A 21945-nucleotide genomic window follows, 5' to 3' on the forward strand; every position below is an offset into this window, starting at 1 on the left:
GCCCGCCCCCATGAGAATTGCTGATATGATAAAAAATCTCTTCAAAACGGGACTGCAGGCCGCTTCCAGATAAAGTGGTTTTAAAATCGTAATAATATCGGAACACGTATTCATGCACTTGCGTTTGTCTTAATAATATAAAATTACTAAAATTTTATCAGGAAATCTATTAATTCATTCGTTAATGGCCAGCAATCACGTTTTTAACAGCAGTACTTTGCTTATTTAATATTTACAATATCAGGTGTTATTATTTGGATTTGATGTTAATCTTAGTATTAGAATTGTATTTATGTTTTTAAATTTTTGTAATGCTATTATCCATGTATTATGTTACACTTGCATACGTAAATTGTCAATCACCTCTTTTAATATCCGTTTGGGCGATAATGAATACTAAATAAAATACAAAATAATTAAAAAAAGTTTTTCATAAATTAGCAATATTTTATATCAGAAAGTCATCGTTCATTACATAAATAGATAGAAGATTTAAATGTTAATTTATTTATTCTTACTTACAAATCGGGATTTGAATCGTGGAGTTGAAATTGGCTGTCAGGTTTTTCAATCTGGCCCGCTCGAAGACTGCTTTGACGCTGGGCATCAGCATCTCCGTGCTGCCTTCGGTAAAACCTGGACAAGAAAAAAATATTTTGATATACATACATAAAATATTATGATTTCTTTTGTGAGTATGAGCATTTCAAATTTACAACTCTCGAGGAAATTCAAAAAAAAAAAAATCTTTTCAAATCCAGACAAGCGATTAATTATAAGCGGACAATAATATATTATGCCCCATATTGTTTTAACTCCCACACATATTAATTAAATCAATGTATATATGTATTAGTATACCTTAATGTATAATATATGTATATAAAAAAAACACGTATTTAAATGCAAAGTTGTGTCAAAATTACAAAGCAATCAGTGAAGAACTTTCACAGATTTAAGATTTTGGAAAAACTAATATTTATATTTTTATTTGTGTATATGTTACAGTCATAGTGATTAAATAGCTATTATACATAATAACTGGTCATTATATATAATAACAAAACTGTTTAGATAATGTGATAAATTAATCACTTTATCCGGATATTATTCATAATATCGGGTCAAAGTTAGCCAAAGTAATAAATACGGTCCAACTGACTTGTTACCCCCCTATCCTAACCTAACCTATAATAACCTAACCTAACCTATCATAACCCAACCTAACATAACCTATCCTAACCTAACCTAACCTAACCCAAACTAACCTAACCTAACCTATAATAACCCAACCTAACCTAACCTATCATAACACAACCTAACCTAACCTATCCTAACCTAACCTAACCCAACCTAACCTAACGTAACCTATAATAACGCAACTTAACCTAACCTAACCTAACCTATCATAACCCAACCTAACCTAAACTAAGCTATAATAACCCAACCTAGTTTAAATTTACTTTATAAATTAAAGGCAAATTGAAATATAATTTTATAATCTTTACCTATACCTACTTGTTTTATTACTTTATCCAAGTCTTCGAAGATATTATATAAAAATGATAGTTAATTTGATTATTGGCTGTAACTATATATACAGATTTGATGTTTGCCAGTAAAATCAAGGTAATATTATAAGGGAATTCATTGAACATTTTGAAACCTTTATAATACATATTGTTTAGTGTTGCCGAAAAATTTGTCTCAGCCTAAATTTGTTGCGGCTTCTCTTAGGATATCTACGGACTGTACTATTAATACTAACACTTTTTAACATATAATATGGTAACATTTTATTTTTAACCATTGTATATATACTAGGTTATTATATAATAAATGTTGCCACACACATAGAATATCAAGTTGGCGTTGTTGCATTCTTTTGTCATGCCTATGTTCGTCATGCCTATGTTCTGAACTATTTACATTTTTTAAATTTGTGTTTTATTGGTCAGAAAAATGACACTTGTGCAGTAATTCAGGTGGGAACTCTGCCAGCTGGAGATATCCACGGATAAACGGCTTGATAGTTAGTAAGTTAGACATTTGATGTATAAAAAAAACCACACACTATTGATTGATGTTGAATAAAACCGGCCGCAATAAAATTTCACAATAAAATCAAGAAGATCCGGATTTTTTCGCATTGTGTGAATGTCGAAGTTCAAAGGTTTTTTTTCCATTTTCATGAAATTAGTTTATTCCCCGCGCGATTGTATTTTGATGTATAGTCAATGATATACCCTTTCTGTTTCTATTTGCATGGGGAATACATATATTTTCATTTCTGATTACTTTGATTTATCTTCTTACAGCCTACTGCCAATTCATTCTACGACACTGTCAAAAGCGTCACAAAAAAAGGTTCCAATATAAATCTTATTCGTTTGAAATCGACAGTTTATGAAGTTTTTTTTTTAAATTACACGTACTATCGTAAGATTTAAAATATTCTAAAAACATCCCCGGTCATAAAACTACCCATTCCATTAACATGCATTTTTAAAAAAACATTGAATTTTCCTCTCTCAAAATATCCTCGAAAATTTTGTATGGCAATTCTGTTTTCTGGTATGCATGCATTTTTTATGTGATGAGCATTCTATCCTGGGCATGTTGGAGGCTGATGGAGATGTCGAAGACGAGGGTTGGGAAGTACCTGGCTATGCAGATCTGGTTACCAAACACGGCAAAAGCCACGCTAAGCAAAGTTTCGATTGTGGATGGTTTTCTTTCTACAGGGCGATAACAGACAGTACCACAAATCTTGTTCATAGTAGTAAACAAGATGACTATTGACCACCCAATTATCTTTTAGCCAATTACCTGTCCCTGTCTGACAGTGTAGATTATAGATCTACATTCAGTGACATTGAAACATTTTATTACATTACCAGTGTGTTAAGAAAACCGTAGCAGCGAACAAGTCCCTTCAGTGCGTTTAATTCGGGTCTATTACGGAAGCTTGTGCATTAATGACCAAGTAGTGTCCTTCAAATCCGTACTATCGATCAATAGGACCAAAGGTAAGTCAGAATCTTTTCCAATTCTAACTGTTAAAAACAGCTATCCTAATAGTTGCGTCAAATATTGATTACAGTCCACAATAATACCACAAACTCATTCGTATACAATATTGCGACTTCAATTACATTTAAAAAAGGCGAAGCATTTAGGCTGGCCGCATACATACGTTTTCCGTATTCGATTGCCGAATTCGTTTTCCGTATTTGGACCTCCGAATGCACGGAATCAGTAGAAAATACATTAACTGCCGCACACGTTCGTTTTAGTTCCGAACGGAACAAATTCCTTACGCACGTTCCTAATGCGAACCGGCGCATTCGGAGAAACCGAATGGAAAAAACCTAATGACGTCATGTGGAACGCAGCTATTGCATTCGTTATTGCATTATTATCGCCGTTTCTCATACATAAGGTAGCGTAAAGTAGCCGAATTTGCTGTTAGGTGGTACATGTTTAAAATAAAAAAAAATTCATGGGGAGGGGTGGCTAGAGAATTTCAAGAAAATATAAAATTTGTCGCCAGAAAAATAAATTTCATGGGGGGGGGGGGGGGGGGGAGGGTGGCTAGAGAATTTCGGGACATGTTTAAAATTGATGTTTTTGAAGTAGCTTAATTGGCGACCAGTCGCCTTTAAGATTTTTTCGGCGCCGATTCTCGCTCTGAGTAGCCTAAATGGCGATATATCGCCCTTGTTGGCAACACTGGTACTGACGTTTATACATTCCGAATGAAGAAAAACGAACGTTTGCGCTAGTCTCACGGAATTCCGAATACGGAAAACGAATTCGGAAATCGAATACGGAAAACGTATGTATGCGGCCAGCCTTAAACAAAGCTAATGTGAGAAAAATTTTCGAAAACCAACTTAAAGAATTTCTTAAGCCACGCTTTTCGAAATTGCTGTTAATTATTTAAAATAAATGTTGTTTAAAAGTCGTTGGCTAGGGGAATTTGTTTTTTCTTTGAACGACTCTTAAGAATAGATAATATAGGGGTTGATAGACTCATATACTGTTAACTTCAAAATATAGGGAAAGGTTCTATTGAAAAGCCAGTCACGAAGTTTTCGCATTGCATCGCCGTAGGTAAAACTGAAAATGTTTTTGTGAATATTGCTTATTCGTTCCCTTTTCTGAGAGTAAAACTTTTATATTCTTATGGTGTTTTCAAGTATTGTTAGAACCACTCGATCCCACCCGACTTAGTTCATCTACATATTTTGAGACATTCAAGACATATAACATTACATGTTCCAAATGTCTCTTACATGTAACAATGAACCTTCCTACATTGTTACATCATATCAAATAATAAGGACATAATAAATATGGGTATATAATAACGTACCTAAGGGTTCTTAAATTTATTTTTTCATCTTTGTGCTTTTTGTTCGGATATCAATTTTCGGTACCAGAGTTGTATTTGCCCAATTGTCAATAGACCATAACTGTTTACTTCCTATCTCTAGCCTGTAATTGATTGCGCTATTGATTTATAGGTACAGTACCTACTTACTAGTGCAGACCCGTGAAAAATCACGGGATAGTGTGAATTCTTGATAAATTGGTTCCAATTTTGAAAATATGTTAAAATATTACTTCCATTATTTAAAATTACACTAAAATTGGAAGCAAATTAAAGTTCATTGAATCTGAGTTAAGCAGGACGCACAGATAAACGAAATGAGTCAATTTGGTTATGCTCCTTATACCTAAATTGTATATTAGGTAGAATATTTAGACAAGTGGTCAAGTGTCAGCTTATCAGAAACACCTTTTTTAAATTTGTAAAACCATTGTTATTTAATCTAAAATAAAATTAATCAGTGGCAGATACTCTCAGTATCGCTTTAGTGAACGACCAGCGTTCAAAGTCAAACCAGCATAACAAAATAACTTAACCTTTTAGAATTTCTGTCCAATACAAATACGTCAAATAAGAAAAATATCCGAATTGTCAAATCGTATGAAATTTCGAAAATTTGATTAACAAAAAATGAATCTTTAATGCAGTGTTTTCCATTGTCCCAGATATAAATAGTTGGTTTTATAGCAATTTAGTTGAATCAAAGTTTATCTTTAGTATTCGTGGCCTAAAACTAAAGATTACCCAAGATAATGTGACATTTCACTAAATCTGAACGAAACATGAAACAGTACAAGATTACGGTCACAACTAGGAATCGAACCCGGGATGTATTGTCTTACCGGAACAGGCGTCCAAACCAACTTGGCCATTGGGACCTATTTATTAAACGTCATATTTGTCGATCTCATATTTCAAATCAAGAATTAACAACATCATCTTGCAAACTAATTTTTCCCATATTTTTGGCATTTACTAAGTTGGTTAAGACAAATTTTATTCCTAGTTGATACCGTTATCGTTTTATTTTTCTGTGTCTTGTTTTGCTTCATGAGTCCTTTAGATTTATTAGAATTATCTTCTTCTTCAATGATTTAAAAAAAATATATTTATTCTTAAAAATTCGCTCACGGTTTTAAAATTTTGAGAACGCAGTATTTTTCTAACCTATGCCATGTAATTAATGTACCTACATATTTATTTATTTTAATAAGTTTTTTTAAATTGAAGCGTATGTTTTGTTTTGTTTAGTTTCCATTACACTTTTGTTTACAAAATAACATTACATTTGTTTGCGTGTTTACAGAACCTACGCGTTTTTAAGACTAATATGTGATCATCCCACGTATTCACGCAGCATGCGTGTCTCAAAAAACATATTACATTATTTAAAAATCACAAATCTCTAACCCTCTAGTATTCTCATTATCTTTTCTCTGGTAGGTACCTACAAATTGTTTGTCTAGAATATTTTGGCCGCGAAAAAATACTGCCAAAATAAATGCTTTGCCATTGTTAGGTATAATATTTTTTGAATTAGTTGAAGCTTTTTCCGAATTAATTTCAGATTTTTCAATTTAAATTTTAAATTTTGTCATGTAAAGTTAATACAATCAAGGTGAAATAAGACTCTTATAACGGGGGTTTGCTCGAGGCTTACATTCTAATTAATTACGATGAATTCGTAACTATGATATGTGTGTAGTGGTACGCCACTACTTGACTCGAACGTTATTCTAGAAGTTTCCAAACAAGCTTCTTGGATTTTCTTTTACTTTTTAATATTTGTTTCTGTAGCAACTGAAATGATCGAGAACGTGTTATTTTTCAACTAGATAAGCGACAACGTGAACGAAATGGTCAGTACATTACCAGCAACCGCGACATCGAGATCGAATTATTTTGCCTACGTCACGCGCTTCGGAACATTCTCGAACCTTCCTTTCGTAAATCATTTTGTTGTATTTTCTACGTTTATTTATTGTTTTCGGATGTATTATTAAAAACCACTTCAGCCAAATTTCGTAGTTATTTATTAATAAAAAGAATACCGAACATAACTACATGTGTTTATTTTTAGATCGATCCCTACGGATGTTAATTATTTATATTTAAGATTAATACAAACTGTACCTTACCATTAAAATATTTTGTTTCAAAAGGTTTGAAAATTGTATAAAACGTTTTTCAACAACAAAATAAGGTTTAATTTTTCTAGATGATGAATTAGTTACTTCTTGAGGGATTCCTCTAGAAACATCTGAGATTTTCGTTATACGTTCATTAGACATTATTTTAGAGATTTGCTAACCGTAGGTCTGTCCAAAACACCACCGCCGCGTGTCGCATATTTTCGTGCATGGCTTCTTCACTTACGTCGTTAAGATCCCGACTGAATTTCAGTGTATTGTATCGTCTTAAAGTGCATTTCTCAGTATATATTAATATCGCCATACATATTTTGCACTAGAAACTGCTCGTAAACTAAACGATGATTTTTGTATGGGTAAATTATAATTCCTATACCACACCAGCAACTATCGCAGATTTTTCAAATGATCTTTTAATCTTTAACTGTCGTTTTCAAGTACTTTAAAATGTTGACGACTTTCTGGGCGCCGTTTAGTCACCGTACCTTAAACTTTTACGAGAAGATATTTAAGTATTTTTTCACTTTCCCATTCCTTTTACCATCGAGAGCTACTTTTATGAAGAAATAATAAACTCGCCAAATTCTTATGAAATTCTCTTTCCTATCCCAATAAAAACTACCCTTACTGAAAAATATAAAGGACTCACAAAATTTCAATTAATTCCTTTCTTATTCCAATGAAAACTACTTTTACGAGGAAGGACCAACCACACTTGATGTTGTCGTCTATCCTGTCCCGGCAAACGTAGTGCGAGTGGCACATGCGTCTCTGCGGGACGCATGTTTTGCCACCATCACAGGAGTACGAGCCATTAATACAATAAAATATAAAGGACTCGCTACCCTCCTTGACTTCCACGACCATCCTATACCGGCAGTCGCAATGCGAGTGGCACATGCGTCTCTTGCCGCGGTCACAGGAGTACGAGCCATTATTACGACATACAAATAACTCACCACACTCCGTGACGTCTTCGTCCATCCTGTCGCGACAATCGTAGTGTGAGTCGCACATGCGTCTCTGCGGGACGCACGTGTTGCCGCCGTCGCAGGAGTAAGACCCACTGGGACAGTTATCTGGAACAATCAAACAATAATTAGTTGCTTATCTTAATTACCATACTACAGTGGTGCCTCACACAACGAACTTAATTCGTTCCAGGAGCAAGTTCGTTATGCGAAAAGTTCGTTATGTGAAACGCGTTTTCCCATAACAATACATGTTAAAAAAAATAATTCGTTCTGTAGCATAAAATATGGTAAGATGACATAAAAAAAAGATAAATTTTTTGTTATTATTTTTATTTAGATACATCTAAAAACATAACGAAAAAAACACACATTTTTTAATTTTAAGAAATAATCGAATCTTGCACATCTTCATCCATTTTCCGCCGATGGTGCGAAAAAGAGAAATCACCTTCCTGCTTTTTTTAGAACCCATCATATAAAAAAAATGTTGAGTTTATCTTAAAAGGACGACTGCCGTGATATGTGTGCGATTTAATTCGTAATGAAGAACGATTGCTGCGATACGTGCGTAAGTTAAGCGTACTACGCAGTGACTAACGAGTCTAACGACTGCCTGCGCGGGAGGATGCAATTAATCGGCAGTGATCGTAGAAGATCGGGCGACTTCGTTGTGTGAAGCGAAGTTCGTTGTGTGAAGCGAAGTTCGTTGTATGAATCGTGAAATGAACGAAAAGGAAGTTCGTTGTGTGCAGCATTCGCTGTGCGAGGCGTTCGTTGTGTGAGGCACCACTGTACATTAATTTTATGATTTGGCTTAGGAGAAAAAAAGTGGTGTATTCTGCGCCTAAGTGAGGTTGGAATGGAACGGAGAATACGTTTTTGCGGTCGGTGGCAGATTTTAATAATGTCTTTGGATTAAGTCTTTAGTTTATGCTTTTGCCGACTACAAATTTAATTGTGTTAATACAGTCGATCTGTAATTAGGGATGTTTGGCAAGATTTCAGATGTTCTAAATGAATTTAAGTCATATTTCCGTAATCATTTCCACTGAATATTGTAGATGGTTTATTTGATAACTAGAAAACAAACCTTAATGTTGGTTTTAACGGGACTATACATACATGAGATACGATTTCTGTAATGACAATAATAAAAGAACTCTAGTGGAGCGCAGTTTGATGCTATTTCACTTCAAGTGCGCTTTACCAGGCTTGGTAAACTTAAAAAATACTTTACTGAGAACTATTAAAAAAATATGTTTGATTTTCTCAAAATAATAACGCCAAAAAGACTTCTTGATTATGTCAGGAATTCTTAGATGTTAAATGTAACGGTACGGTTAATTGCAAGATGGCGTGTTAATTATCTCGAATAAAGCTATAAATTGGGTTTCCTATTTGATATAGGAAACTTACATAAATAATAAAATTAACATTTTAACGTTATTTATCATAATTAAATTTTAATAAGTTTGGTTAGAAAATATTTATGAACGAAATTAGTAACGAAAACTTTTTTTAAATCACGTTTTGTAATTTATTTGACATAGATTGATGATTGTACGTCAAAATATAATGTTTAACAATTTTCAAACCCAAACAAAAGATAAAAGGCAAAAAACTAAAATAGCAAATACTATATTTTTTCTCGGTTTATATTCGTCTCTTTTTATAGCACAATCCAGTCTTGAAGAGACCCATGTTGTAGGAAAGAGGAACCACAGAGAACGGCATATCGTTTCACAGCCAAGATGTTGAACTCAAGAACTAGTTCTAGAAAAGACCCGTTCTCATGTGACAAATATCAACCATATATGTTTTTATTTTGTTACATTGTGCTTACATTACATTTTTATATCTAGTATAAACCTTTAGAATTACTAACAACTCATTTGTAATACATTTAGGCACACTTTGCACTACATCTAACACTAATTCTTTATAGTATTTAGGCATAACCCACGAATATCTGCAAGGATTTTAGCTTCTTTAACATCCGCCCGTAGTTCATTGAATATCTTGAATCCTTTAAAATAGAAATTATTTTGGGTTCCCGACTAATTTGTTTTCCATTTGGCGTGTTTAATAACTATGTTGCCAAATGGAAAACAAATTAGTCGGGAACCCAAAATAATTTCTATTTTAAAGGATTCAAGATATTCAATGAACTACGGGCGGATGTTAAAGAAGCTAAAATCCTTGCAGATATTCGTGGGTTATGCCTAAATACTATAAAGAATTAGTGTTATACACAGGTGCCAAACGGACGAATGACACTAGTTTCTTTGGTCCATCTTCCATTTAAATGCCGGTAAAGCAAGGACAACACATCAACCATTTAAAAAAAATACCAATAAATCCTAGCGTAAATTTATTTTCAAACGTTTAGCCGTCATGTCAAATAACTGGGAAGAGTTCTTTCCAGAATATAAAGAATATCCCTCGCTTCACCAATGCGATCTGACCTGACCTGAGTAATTTTTTCAGAAATAGTATTCTCTTCCTAGCCGCAGCCTAATAACATTGACATTTTGATTCAGGCAAGAAGATAATAAAATCTTTGCTGACGCTGTCTAAGAAATCAGACCATCAGGAACAAAAGGACACACTGGAATGATTACATGTTATCAAAACATTCCTTCGGTAGTCCAAAGAAATGGCCGGCGGAATAGTAATCCCTTCCGAGATGCCGTTACAACTGATAATAATGAATGTGGATTATACAAAGGAGAAGATCGGGAGGGAGATTCAAAGTTGAGCGGACGAAATTGATGTCATAAAAGTACACTATCTCTATTATTAGCATTCTGCCAAAGCAGAAGAAAAGGCATGCTTAAGAAGATATCTATCAAGTCAGGACCGGATTTGGCTAAGTTTGCGCCAGGCGGTATACTTTTTGTCGATCTATACAATCGCTAGTAGCTTAATCTGAGATAAAATATTCGCAAATACTATAGTAATGATGAAATAAAACTATGCGAATATTTTTTTCTTCAGCGATTTAAAATATGCCATTTTTTATTTGCTGCCAAAACGATATGTTCGTGTAAAGGATGTTTGTAATGGTACGTATACATTTGCGAACCAAAACGCGAACCGAGCCACGAAATAATAAACATTTTATTTTCTAGTTATGTTATTATTTCAGTCTTGTTAAGTAACTGGACTATAGTGATATAATAACAAAACTTGAATAAGACTTTCATAGAACTTGAAAATTAACTTTAAAATTTGAAGAATTGTTCGAATTCTCTGAAACAACCCGTCCTTAGTATTTTACAATATTTTATATAAGAGAGAAGGGATCACAAATATGCCACATATTTTTAACAATACATATTACTTAATATCCGAAAGTTGAATCTCTAGGAAATTCTGCAAATTCACCATCCTTGTTATTTTTCATCCCTGTTAGTGGTTCGCCTTATTTTTACTTCACCTAAAATATTTGTAAGAACTTAAATTTCCCCTTATATTTGCTAGATCGAATTATACTTTTAACTTTCTTAATTTTTTATTTTTTTGTAATTTTACAAAATATCCAGATCTTAATCTCACCTATTTTTTCACCCAAATCTCAAATCTATCAAATTGTCAGACAGAAGAATTTTCACTGGCTTGGTATTTCTATAGGTATAAAATTCTAAATGATTTAGTTGATAGTCCGGTATTGCTAGAATTGATAAGCTTCCGGATTCCACAACGTAATAATAGAAGTCAGGATTTATTTCAGTGCAGAAATTCTGGGACTAACTACCATATGCATTCCTCTTTGCCGAGAATACTAATGGAGGGAAACAATTATACCAAGTCAGTGGACATCTTCAATTTATCTTTAAACAAATATAAAATGTTGAAAATGAAACAATTCAGTTATAAATAATGTATATATTTTAATATTCACATGTAAAAGCTCCGAAAAAAAGGCATTAATTAATAAATAAATAATCTCTGTTTTATAGCATCTAAGTACATGATTATTGTTAAATAAGACCATTTAAAAAAAATAAACTATGCTTTATTTCCATACCTATTATTTAATTACATACTTTTCATACTGTTTTATTAATAGCACCGTATAAAAACTGACCTCCACAACACGCGCGTGCGCAGTTCGTAGGTCGAAAATTGAATAAATACCTCAATCACGAAAATTGTTTTGTTTTACCGTTTAAACTTCTTCATATCTTTGCAGATCCGGCGCTGGTCTGAGGGGAGAAGAAGTTATTTTGGTTCGGTCTTTATTTCTCTCTGCTGACGTCTCGGGATGACGTATATTTTGCACTTAACACAACTGGGGTAGGTAAGAGTATAATTAGACAATCACTAAATGCATCTTCCATGTTGACGCTTAGTATCTCCCAAATGGTTCAAAACCATTAAATGCCACGCTTTGCCTGCTAATATGATAATAAGAGCAACAACACTCAGACGATTCAAATTTTAGTCGACTTATTTTCCTTTTCCTTTTGTGAATTTGTAATATGTGTGTGATGTCAACATTTTTTTGTTTGTAAATCAAATTCTCAACAATACCTCAAAAAATTACTAATAAACTGGACACAACATATATTGTTGCAAAAGTAAGTTTCTAATTTTATCCTATTCAATATATCAATATTTTTGATTTAACATAAGGAATAAATTTATAATTTGTCCTAAAAGACGTCCCTGTCTAAATGACAATTCGTTTTCAAATTTTCTTTCGGCAAGTAGGAAGGTACCATAAAATTAAACATTAAAAAATCGAATAAGAGAATCCTAATAAACACGAAAATTTCACATTTGAAAAAAATAATGGTTAACCACCATCGTAAAACAAAACGTGACGTGCGAAAAAATTTACAGACATGTGAAATGCAAAACGGGCGAGTAAAAACAGGAGTTTTCCAACTCAGTTAACTATAAGAAAGCATATACTAGTAGTTCTGTGTATTGAAGATCTCGGATAATGTTGATTACTTCGACTTCACAGCTCGCAACAGTCGCAACGCTGATAAAAGCTGGCGGAATAAAAAGGTACTATCAAACACGGCTACCATCTTGACAGGATTGACCGGATACGGAACACACAAATACATTTACAGACAGATGAAATGCAAAGCGGTCGAGTAAAACAGAACTTTGCTAGCTCAATCAACCATAAGACAGCATAATAGACTGATTGATTACTCCGACTTGACAGCTCGCAACAGTTGCAACATTATGTGCTCTGGCGGAATAAAAAGGTCAAATGTCTATCTAAAACGGCTACCATCTTGACAGGATTGAGCGGATACGGAACAGAACAAAAAAATTTACACAGACAGACGGAATGCAAAGTGATTGAGTCAAAACAGGACTCAATCAATTAATTATACAGAACAGCGATTTGTTTCGCTCATTTAAAGCAAAAATAGCGACGGACGGAAGATATAATGTAGTTAGTGTATATCGTTATTTGTATGTTTAATATTTAGCAATTTGTCGGACGTTGTGTCAGATTTTACCAACCCATTTGTCGGCCTTTTTAAATGACAGGCGTTAATATGAATTATTATCAGAAATTTAAATGAACAGCGTGGAAATAAATATACATGTTATGTGTGTTAGCCCAAAAAAACTGTAGAGTGATGCTGAAAGTAATTTTTTTTGTCAAAAAACAGAGAAAAGGTTTGGTCACGGTTTTCCGATGTCCACTTATTATGATGTTTTAAAAGGGTGGAAACGAAGACTATAAAACACACGAGTTGGTTAGAATTTCGTTAAAAATTTTGATAGAGGAGTAAAAAAAAACATTATTTGCATAATTTTGTATTTAACTTCACCCAACCAACCGTTTAGGTGCATTGTTTTCATATTTTTATGTATCAAAGAATTATCTTTATTGTCTATCGAAAACACTCCAAAAAATATTAAAAATAAATATTATATTTTTTTATTGTTCATCTATCCTTTTCAATTTGTTTTCTATCACTTTAAGTTTAAATATCTACTTGCATGGCGATGCACTACGTATTAATGCAAAATCATGTGTTTTTGGTTTGAAAATTTGGTCGCCTGGAAATGTTTCAGATGCTTTAATTAAATACTGCGAGTAGAATACATCTTGGCCTTTAAAATCATCGAGTATTTTTTAGATTAGTCTTTTTATAAGCCCAGAAAAAAATAATGTATAATGCCTATGAAAACTGCTTTAAAGTTAAAAATCTCTTACTTACGAACTCATTTCTTTTTTTTAAATTATTTTTTATTTTTAATAATATGTTTACATGGTACATAATTCATTTTACATCTTGGGTCTTTTTACTACTCTTCCATTGAAAGCATTTGCTTGTGTATGGAAGGGGAGTGTACATAAATATTGTTGTTAGTTAGTACTTAAATAGTTCATTGTACATAAATGTATGTTTGCTGTGGTATTTTTTTTGATAATAGTGAAGGATAATATATTAATATAATAAATTTAAAAAAAGAAAGGAAGTTATGGAAAACTAAGGATATTTATGAGATTAATTAAGTGACAGTAGTTTTTTTTTTCAGAATATTTTTAAAGTGTCTCTTTACAGAGAGCAGTATTTGGGTTTTATCATTAATGCTTCTGATTTCTTCTAGTAGACGATTGAAAAAGGTTCTTCCCTGGTAAGTATAATGATGTTGTGCAAAAGACGTATTTAGTTTTGGGCATAGAAAAACATGTCTAAGTCGCGTTCTGTTTTCATTTAAAAATTGAAATTTATCTTTTTCTTTTATATTTTGGATTAGTGAGTTTTTAATATATAGGTCTTTTTAATATATATTTCGTTTATGATTTTATTGTATAATGTGACAAATTAAGTTATTTATAAAATGATTGGAAAAAAATTAAATATTTATGGCTGAACATGCACAAAATAAAATAAAAGTCACTTTATGGCCATGTTTTTTTCTTGCATAAATCAAAACAGGCGGATGGTGTTAAGCGGGAATTTAAGCCTTATCGCCATCTACGAAAGGGCTGTTATTGATAGCGGCTTGATTTAAAATATTACACGACGTAATGCATCGCCTTAACTTAACTGATTTATTTTCTACTCAACAACTTAAATTCAAAATTAATTCACGTGTATAACTGTAGATATGTTTCCTAAATATATGTAAACATAAATTAATCCAATTCGAGATTGGTAAACGAAACATAATAATCGAATGCATAAAATAAATAGGTGTGTGTATTGTGCTGTGTATACGGGGTGTTAAGGGACTTAAATTTATTTTTAATTGTATTTTATTTGTATTGCAATGAGCTTTATTTAAAAAATATATATAATGTGAATACCAACTGCATTCAGCGGTCTGGAGCCAGTGAGACTATGGCCTCCCCAATTGAGGTACGTTAAGAGGCTGAAGGTATTGGGGATGGGGAAGTGATGGGGGGAGGAAAGTGGAGGAGTACCTGACTATCAAAAAATCATTTCAAAATGTACACAAAGTGCCCACAAAACGTCACAAATGTCACAAAACATATTTAGCAGAAAACAACCAGAGTCAACTAGTCGATGTCAGAAAACTACAAAACGTGGGAACAATGGTATTTAACTTTTTTTTCTAATGGAATCCCTGATTGGGTGTGTTCAGGCTAAAGGTAGTGGGGAAGTAAAGGAGATGGGGAGGAGGAAAGTAGGAAGTACCTGAATATTCAGATCTGGTCACCAAACACAGCTAAAGCCATTTCAAGCAACGTTTCAATTCTCAATGGTGGTCTTACACCACTGCGATACTGAGAGTATCTTCCACTCTGGAATGTGCCTATATTATTTTTAATTAATAAATTGTGAATGAACACAAATTGTTGAATTAAATTTATCGGCGCACGTCGGGATTTGAACTCGCGACCTTAGGATTGCTAGTCAAGAGCCTTACCTCTCAACTAAGGAGGCCATCGATGGGAAAGGAGCTCAATTTAAACTTAATGGGAATAAATTGAAAAACAATCATGATTTTAATCAGAAAATTAATATTACAATTTTAGATAATTAGAATATATTAAAAATATTAATTAATGAAAAAAAAACAGTCGAAAATGTGAAATAAATACGAATATTGCCGACCGACATTTTTTAGTTAGTAAGTACTGTCAATGCATTTGACTTTAATTAGTGAGGTCTGTGATTTACATTATTCATGTGTCAAATTATTCACGTTCAATGAACTCAAATTCTATTTGAATTTAAGTGTCCTTTTAATAATTCGAACTGATTGTTTCAAGAATAATTCAGACAATCGATAATGTAGGTACTTTTCAATAATTGTTATAATGATATTTAAATTTAAAAAAAATAAAAAAACTCAGAAACAGGTAGGAGCGAGGCGGAAAGCCCCTGTACATGCTGTAGTGTGGGTGAACGATATTTTCATACTAATATTGATTTATGGCCCATTTCGTTCGTTGATTACTTGTAAAAAGCATAATCGAACTTGTTAAATTGAAACAGCTATAAATAAATAAACATCTTATACAATAAGAAACTTTTTTGGAGAAGTTTGAAAATCAATTTTCTTCTATAAATAACCTGTCCGTAGAAATTGAAAATTTAAAAAATAATAATTATCGTGACCTATTCCTTATATTTTGCATTATTCTAACCGGCAGTTGTTGTATACCTACCCACGGACCAATTAAAGTAAATGGACGGGTACATTTGATGGAAACAAATGTTAATGATAGTAGGAAGGGAGATGGGCCATGACCTATTGTTAATATATGTAATTCGTCAGTTAAGTTAGTTATTGCATTTTACGACAAGTAGCGCTAGTGTGAGCAAGCGATGCGCGCGCACATCAGAAATGGTTCCGAGGAGTTACCGAACTTAACTGATCGTAGGTACGCGGTTTCATTAGGGAGTCGCTCTCGACAGAATAACTTAGAGCCTAGAAAATGACGTCAGTCCCACAAGAGTACTTTGGTTATTCTTAACGTAATTGAAATCACGACGAACTGTTTATAAAATCATTGAAGTCTTCTACAATTCACATACACATGGAATCTGAATTCTAGTCTTAAGGCAATGCACTACGTCGTGTAATATTTTAAATTATCAATAAAAACCCTTACGTAGATGGCGATAAGGTTTAAATTCCCGCTTAACACCATCCGCCTGTTTTGATTTATGCAAGAAAAAAACATGGCCAAAAAGTGCCTTTTATTTGATTGATTATTGATTGATTGATCATTTTGTGGATGTTCAGGTATAAATATTTCATTTTTTTCGATCATTTTATAAATAACTTAATTTTCCACATTATACAATAAAATCATAACCTAAAATGGGTTCGTAAGTAGGAGATTTTGAACTTTAAAGCAGTTTTCGTAGGCCTTATACATTATTTTTTTCTGGGCTTATAAAAAGACTTATCTAAAAATTACTCGATTATTTCAAAGGCCAAGATGTACTCTACTCGCAGTATTTAATTAAAGCATCTGAAACATTTCTAGGCGACCAAATTTTCAAACCGAAAACACATAATTTTTAATTACTACGTATGGCATCGCCATAATATAATACATTACAGTATATGAACATCGTTTACCGATACTCCCGCCTTTGTTTACCCGTAAGTACCCCGCCTTTATTTCTACCTATAAACCAAACGCATAACTGTCATAAGCTACTCCGTGCAGTTTGGCCTTTCTTTCACAGGGATATGCAAGTTTTAGATACTCGACGATTCAAGTATCTTGGCGACTACCCCCATACATCTTATGGTTGATACACAGCCACACTTTGCCGACGTTTCGTAAACTCGTCGACAACGCCAGTCTCTCACTACCAGCTTAGCGAGGTTGTTCGCTTAAATCGAGACTTTAAACATGGTGTCACTCACGTCAGACATTTTGTAATATGATTTAGATTAATGCTAAAAAACAAAACAGTTAGCAAAGGATGATAGTCACAGCAACTGTTCGGGTTGTGAGTGAGGTTATGAAAGAATATCAGGAAATGACCACATATTGAGAAATGGATTCAATTTATTACACCTAATTTTAAAACAACCCAAATCCATAACGATTATATTTAGCAAGCTATAAAAAACTACGATAATCTCCCTTCTGAAATGCGCTGTATTATAAACCATCCAGAACAAATAGATAAAAAAAAATTATCTTAAAAAAATATATATTTTATACTAACATGTCATAACATACTACCAAAGTAAGAATCGTGGCTTCCTTGTCCGGCAAAATAGCTCTTTTTTTCTGATAAGGTATGCGCCTTACACATAATATTTAGTAAAATATATATGTATAAATTTAATGCAACCTTTACTTTTTTTATATCACATTAATAAAAAAAGGCAAAATAAATTCTAGTTGTTACGTTTTGAAAATAGAAGAATGGTTGATGGTGACGTGGGTTTTGCGGTTGCGGCAGCGACGTGCGCGCGACAATTTGTGAGCGATATGAGTACACAACATAAGTTTTGGATATTTGCGTATCCCTGTGGAAGAGGGGCCTTATGTAGTTCGGCGATGAAAACGTATTCCGACATCGTTATAATAAAAAAAATATTAAAAATTACTAGTAAACCTGTCAATTCCTTCGTTAAGGGCCTGCAATCCCGTTTTTAACCGGATTAATTTTAAGAATACTAATTTTTCATTCATGTGCAGTCGCCGTTCTTCTTCCGTGACATATATATTTTTTTATATTATCCATTGTTAAAAGTATTCTCGCTTCTGTCATAAGCAAGCTACGTTTGGTGACTTAGCAGGGGTTCCCGGGTTCATGGGAGGTGAGGTTTGTCTAGATCTTAGCGTTTGCCCACCTACTGCGTGGCGGGTCGGATCGGGAGAGACTTGTTTAGGGAGACCTCTCCATCAGCACCCTCTATCGACCCATCGCCTTCCACTAAAGTGGGATGGATGTATTCGTATGTCCGTCACTCCCGGAAACATTAACCGCCTGGTTCATAACCGCCCCTCATACTTTTTAAAAATAATATCATTATAGGCGATCTCCAGGTGGTTCTGATCTCTGGGTTCATCTCTGTATTAAATATCACGTTTAGGAGGCGTAAACGATCTCAGATTTCCGAGATAACGATTCCACAAAAAAAGTAATACTTAACAAGTAAAAACCCACATTTTCTGGGTTCTGTTTTAGGCGTGGACTGTATTCCGATACTTTTGCCGACTTTATTTAATATATACTACCTTAAACTTTATATTCATTGACTCAACTATTTGTTCTGCTAAGATACTGTATCCTCATAAGTGGGATTCTTATTTTGTTTAAAAGAAAACTTTAAAAAAGTGACGTAACTAGTGGTAAAAGCGATAAGCAGGTGTATCTGCATCACAAAAAACCAAAAAAGGAGCATTTCGATATATTACATAAATATAGCATCTACATAAGTTTTCACTTTTCTCTACTTTTTTCGGCAACCAAAAGGGTTGAAAAATATTTCAGCTACGACTTGTTATCAATCTTAAATTTTGAAGAGAATAAATATGAAAATTTCATTAATGATTGTTTTTCTGACATGCCATGTGTAACTTCTCCGTTGTTGTTTATAATTTTATTGTATATGTGTTTCCTCCCTCCTACAGCAGGGCTCTCTTCAAGACCCAGGTTCACTCCTTCCTTTACAGAAAAAAGACCCACTACACAGCAATCTCAAAGATGAAATAGGCCCCGAGAAAAATATTTGCTTCAAAACCCAAAGTTTTTAAAATATAATACATTTATTTTTATTTATACATGTATTTATTTTTTTATTGGTTTTGACCTATTTGGTCCAAGATTCAATCCTCAGATTGAATCTTGGACTGTCTTTTAAACTGCAGTCAACTGAATTAGGATTGAACCTTCCTCCCAAGGGACAAGAAGTCAATCGCGCTAACCAAATCTGGATCTGGAGAGACCGGCATTTAATTCGTATATTAACTGTTGTAATGTCATCTAATTTTATAGAAAAGCGTTTATGTCCAGAATACATTGTCATCGACAGCGAGTCTTTCTGCCGAGTTTCAGCTTGATCGGATGTCGACAAATGGGTTAATTTCCACTTCCAACATTTACGAAAACAAAAGTGGATTTCAAGTGGGTAGGTACATGTATTAAAAAAAAACGGTTTTAAATATGACTTGTTGTACATCCCGTCTTCTTGTAATATTGTTGTAGACCCTGTTCTTGTAATATTGTTGTACATCCTGTCTTCTTGTAACATTGTTATACATCATGTCTTCTTGTAATATTATGGTTTTAGTTGTATATAATTGTGCCCATTTATTATCACAAGAAGCAGGTCGATAATAAATTGGTTGTATTTTTGGTATAATGTAAAAATATATTTAAAATCAACTGTTGATTTCCCAAAGATCAATAAATAAACAATATGTCAGCACAAAGCATCAAGCCAAAATAGTAGAAACATCTAGAGAAGTTTTTTTTTTTGTTATTTGTTTTTGGGGTGTTATGCCGTGTTGCGCTAACTCCTTCTTTAGCCAACGTTTCGGACAGCATTGCAGTGTCCATCATCAGGGCAGATGTGTTTGACACATCTGCCCTGATGATGGACACTGCAATGCTGTCCGAAACGTTGGCTAAAGAAGGAGTTAGCGCAACACGGCATAACACCCCAAAAACAAATAACAAAAATACTTTTGGCCGTGAAAATCTTAAATCATATTTAATCTAGAGAAGAATTCACCCCCACGGAGAAAATGAGTATTGCCAATTTATTAAGAATCTTAAATTATTGTTACTTCCTTAAACCCCCGCATACTCAATTTCTACCCATTTATAATAAGTTTCTCGTTAAGTTAAGTTAAGTTTCAATGTTTAAAAAAAGTTAAATTTGAAGATAATATCTATAAATTTGTAATGCCGAAATGTTAATTTTATGAAATTCCCTCGATAGAAAAAATACGCAAAGTAAGCTCCGAAAATTATTTAAAACACAAGTTTTTTTATCTGTTATTTAATACGTTATGGACATGAAAAAAAAATCACAGTATACCTTTAAATGCAACTAAAGCATTTGTTGAAAGATTTATATTTCAATCGATTAGTGTTTTATTAAATATTTTCACTATTTTCGCTTAATTATTATGTTTTTTTTTTAAATATTAGCGCGCTCCTTCGAACATTTGTATTTACATATCTACCTTTCAAACCATCTTTGAACGCTCACTACGGGGCCTTAAGGGGTGGGAAAAGAGAATCTTCCATCAATCTCGAAAAAAAACTATTGATTTGATTAATAAACAACAACACAAACCCACATCGGTACAATATCCTTTCAATATAATATACTCGTAGATCAGAATCATATAGATTTCAATGTGTAGTTCAAAGTCAAATACGTAATTAAAATATAGTGTTCAAAGTCAAATATGTAGTTAAAATATAGTGTTCAAATTCACATATGTAGTTAAAATATAGTGTTCAAATTCATATATGTAGTTAAAATATAGAGTTCAAAGTCAAATATGAAGTTAAAATATAGAAATCAAAGTCAAAGCGGAACGCGTATTCATGAAAATGCTAATAATTTCGCATTTCGTAGTTATATTAGGCAAATATGCACGTTAGGGTGTCCCAAAAAAATTAAAGTTGTTATTTTTGAACGCATACCCTCTAATTTTGTTTTAATAATGACAAAACACTTATAAAAAAATTTTCGTTTATTTTGGACAACTGCAACCCGTGCCGACTTGCATCGAAAGATGTCAGTACTTGTATATTAAGACGCCAGCAGTGTTGATGAGCTTGTAGTAACTTGCTATTTTGTTAGTAAACGAAAATCACTCGTTCAGGCAAGATGTTGTTAGATTTACGCACTTCTAAAAAGAGTATATTTTTAATAGGAGACGTAAAACACCAAATATCGGGTTCTAAACTGCCATCTAATGGACAAGTTCTTGAAGTTTTGTTCTACAATATCCGGAAAGTGAATTTAACTGTCAATATATACCAAATATAGCCATAGTTGGTATTAAAAGCTGTGATTGAAGTAAAAATCAGTCAAGTGACTACAAGCCCTGACATACCACTCTTCAAAAAGTTTCGAGATAACTGTAAAAATGTTGATCCCGATAAAATTCAGTGCTACAGAGAAAATCTCACATTGCACCTAACCGCTTCCGAAATCGATGATTTGCTTGACTTTTACCATACTGCACTGACAACAAAAATACTTGGAGATGACTATTGAGAGTTTTTAGAGCTCTGTGTGATAGTTTTAGGAGGAGATACAGCGAGAAAATTTAAGATTCGGCCTCCAGGTGCTCGATGGATGGCAAATGCGCTTTATTCCTTGAAAATATCATTAATGTGTGCGCAATTTAAAATTACCGGTAAGGATAAGGCGGCACTTTTAGACGTTTGCCTGTTCATAGTAACATCCTATGTCAAGCCATGGTTACAATGTATTATAGCAGTTAAAGCACCTTACCAGAACT

At 33.2% G+C, this 21945-nt stretch overlaps 1 protein-coding gene across 1 annotated transcript in view; it reads right to left on the reverse strand.

The window, feature by feature from the left end:
• Nucleotides 1-21945, reverse strand: part of Lgr3 (Leucine-rich repeat-containing G protein-coupled receptor 3) — a 340705-nt gene that overhangs the window by 115781 nt on the left and 202979 nt on the right. The window contains exons 2-3 of the mRNA XM_089640598.1: nt 7506-7625; nt 523-636 (exon numbers count right to left, since the gene is read on the reverse strand). Of these exons, the coding sequence (XP_089496724.1) occupies nt 523-636; nt 7506-7625 (234 nt within the window). The remainder of the gene's footprint in view (nt 1-522; nt 637-7505; nt 7626-21945) is intronic.

This window comes from Hesperophylax consimilis, chromosome 15 (assembly GCF_061612785.1).
Source record: "Hesperophylax consimilis isolate HC1 chromosome 15, BYU_Hcon_1.0, whole genome shotgun sequence".
NCBI lineage: Eukaryota > Metazoa > Arthropoda > Insecta > Trichoptera > Limnephilidae > Hesperophylax > Hesperophylax consimilis.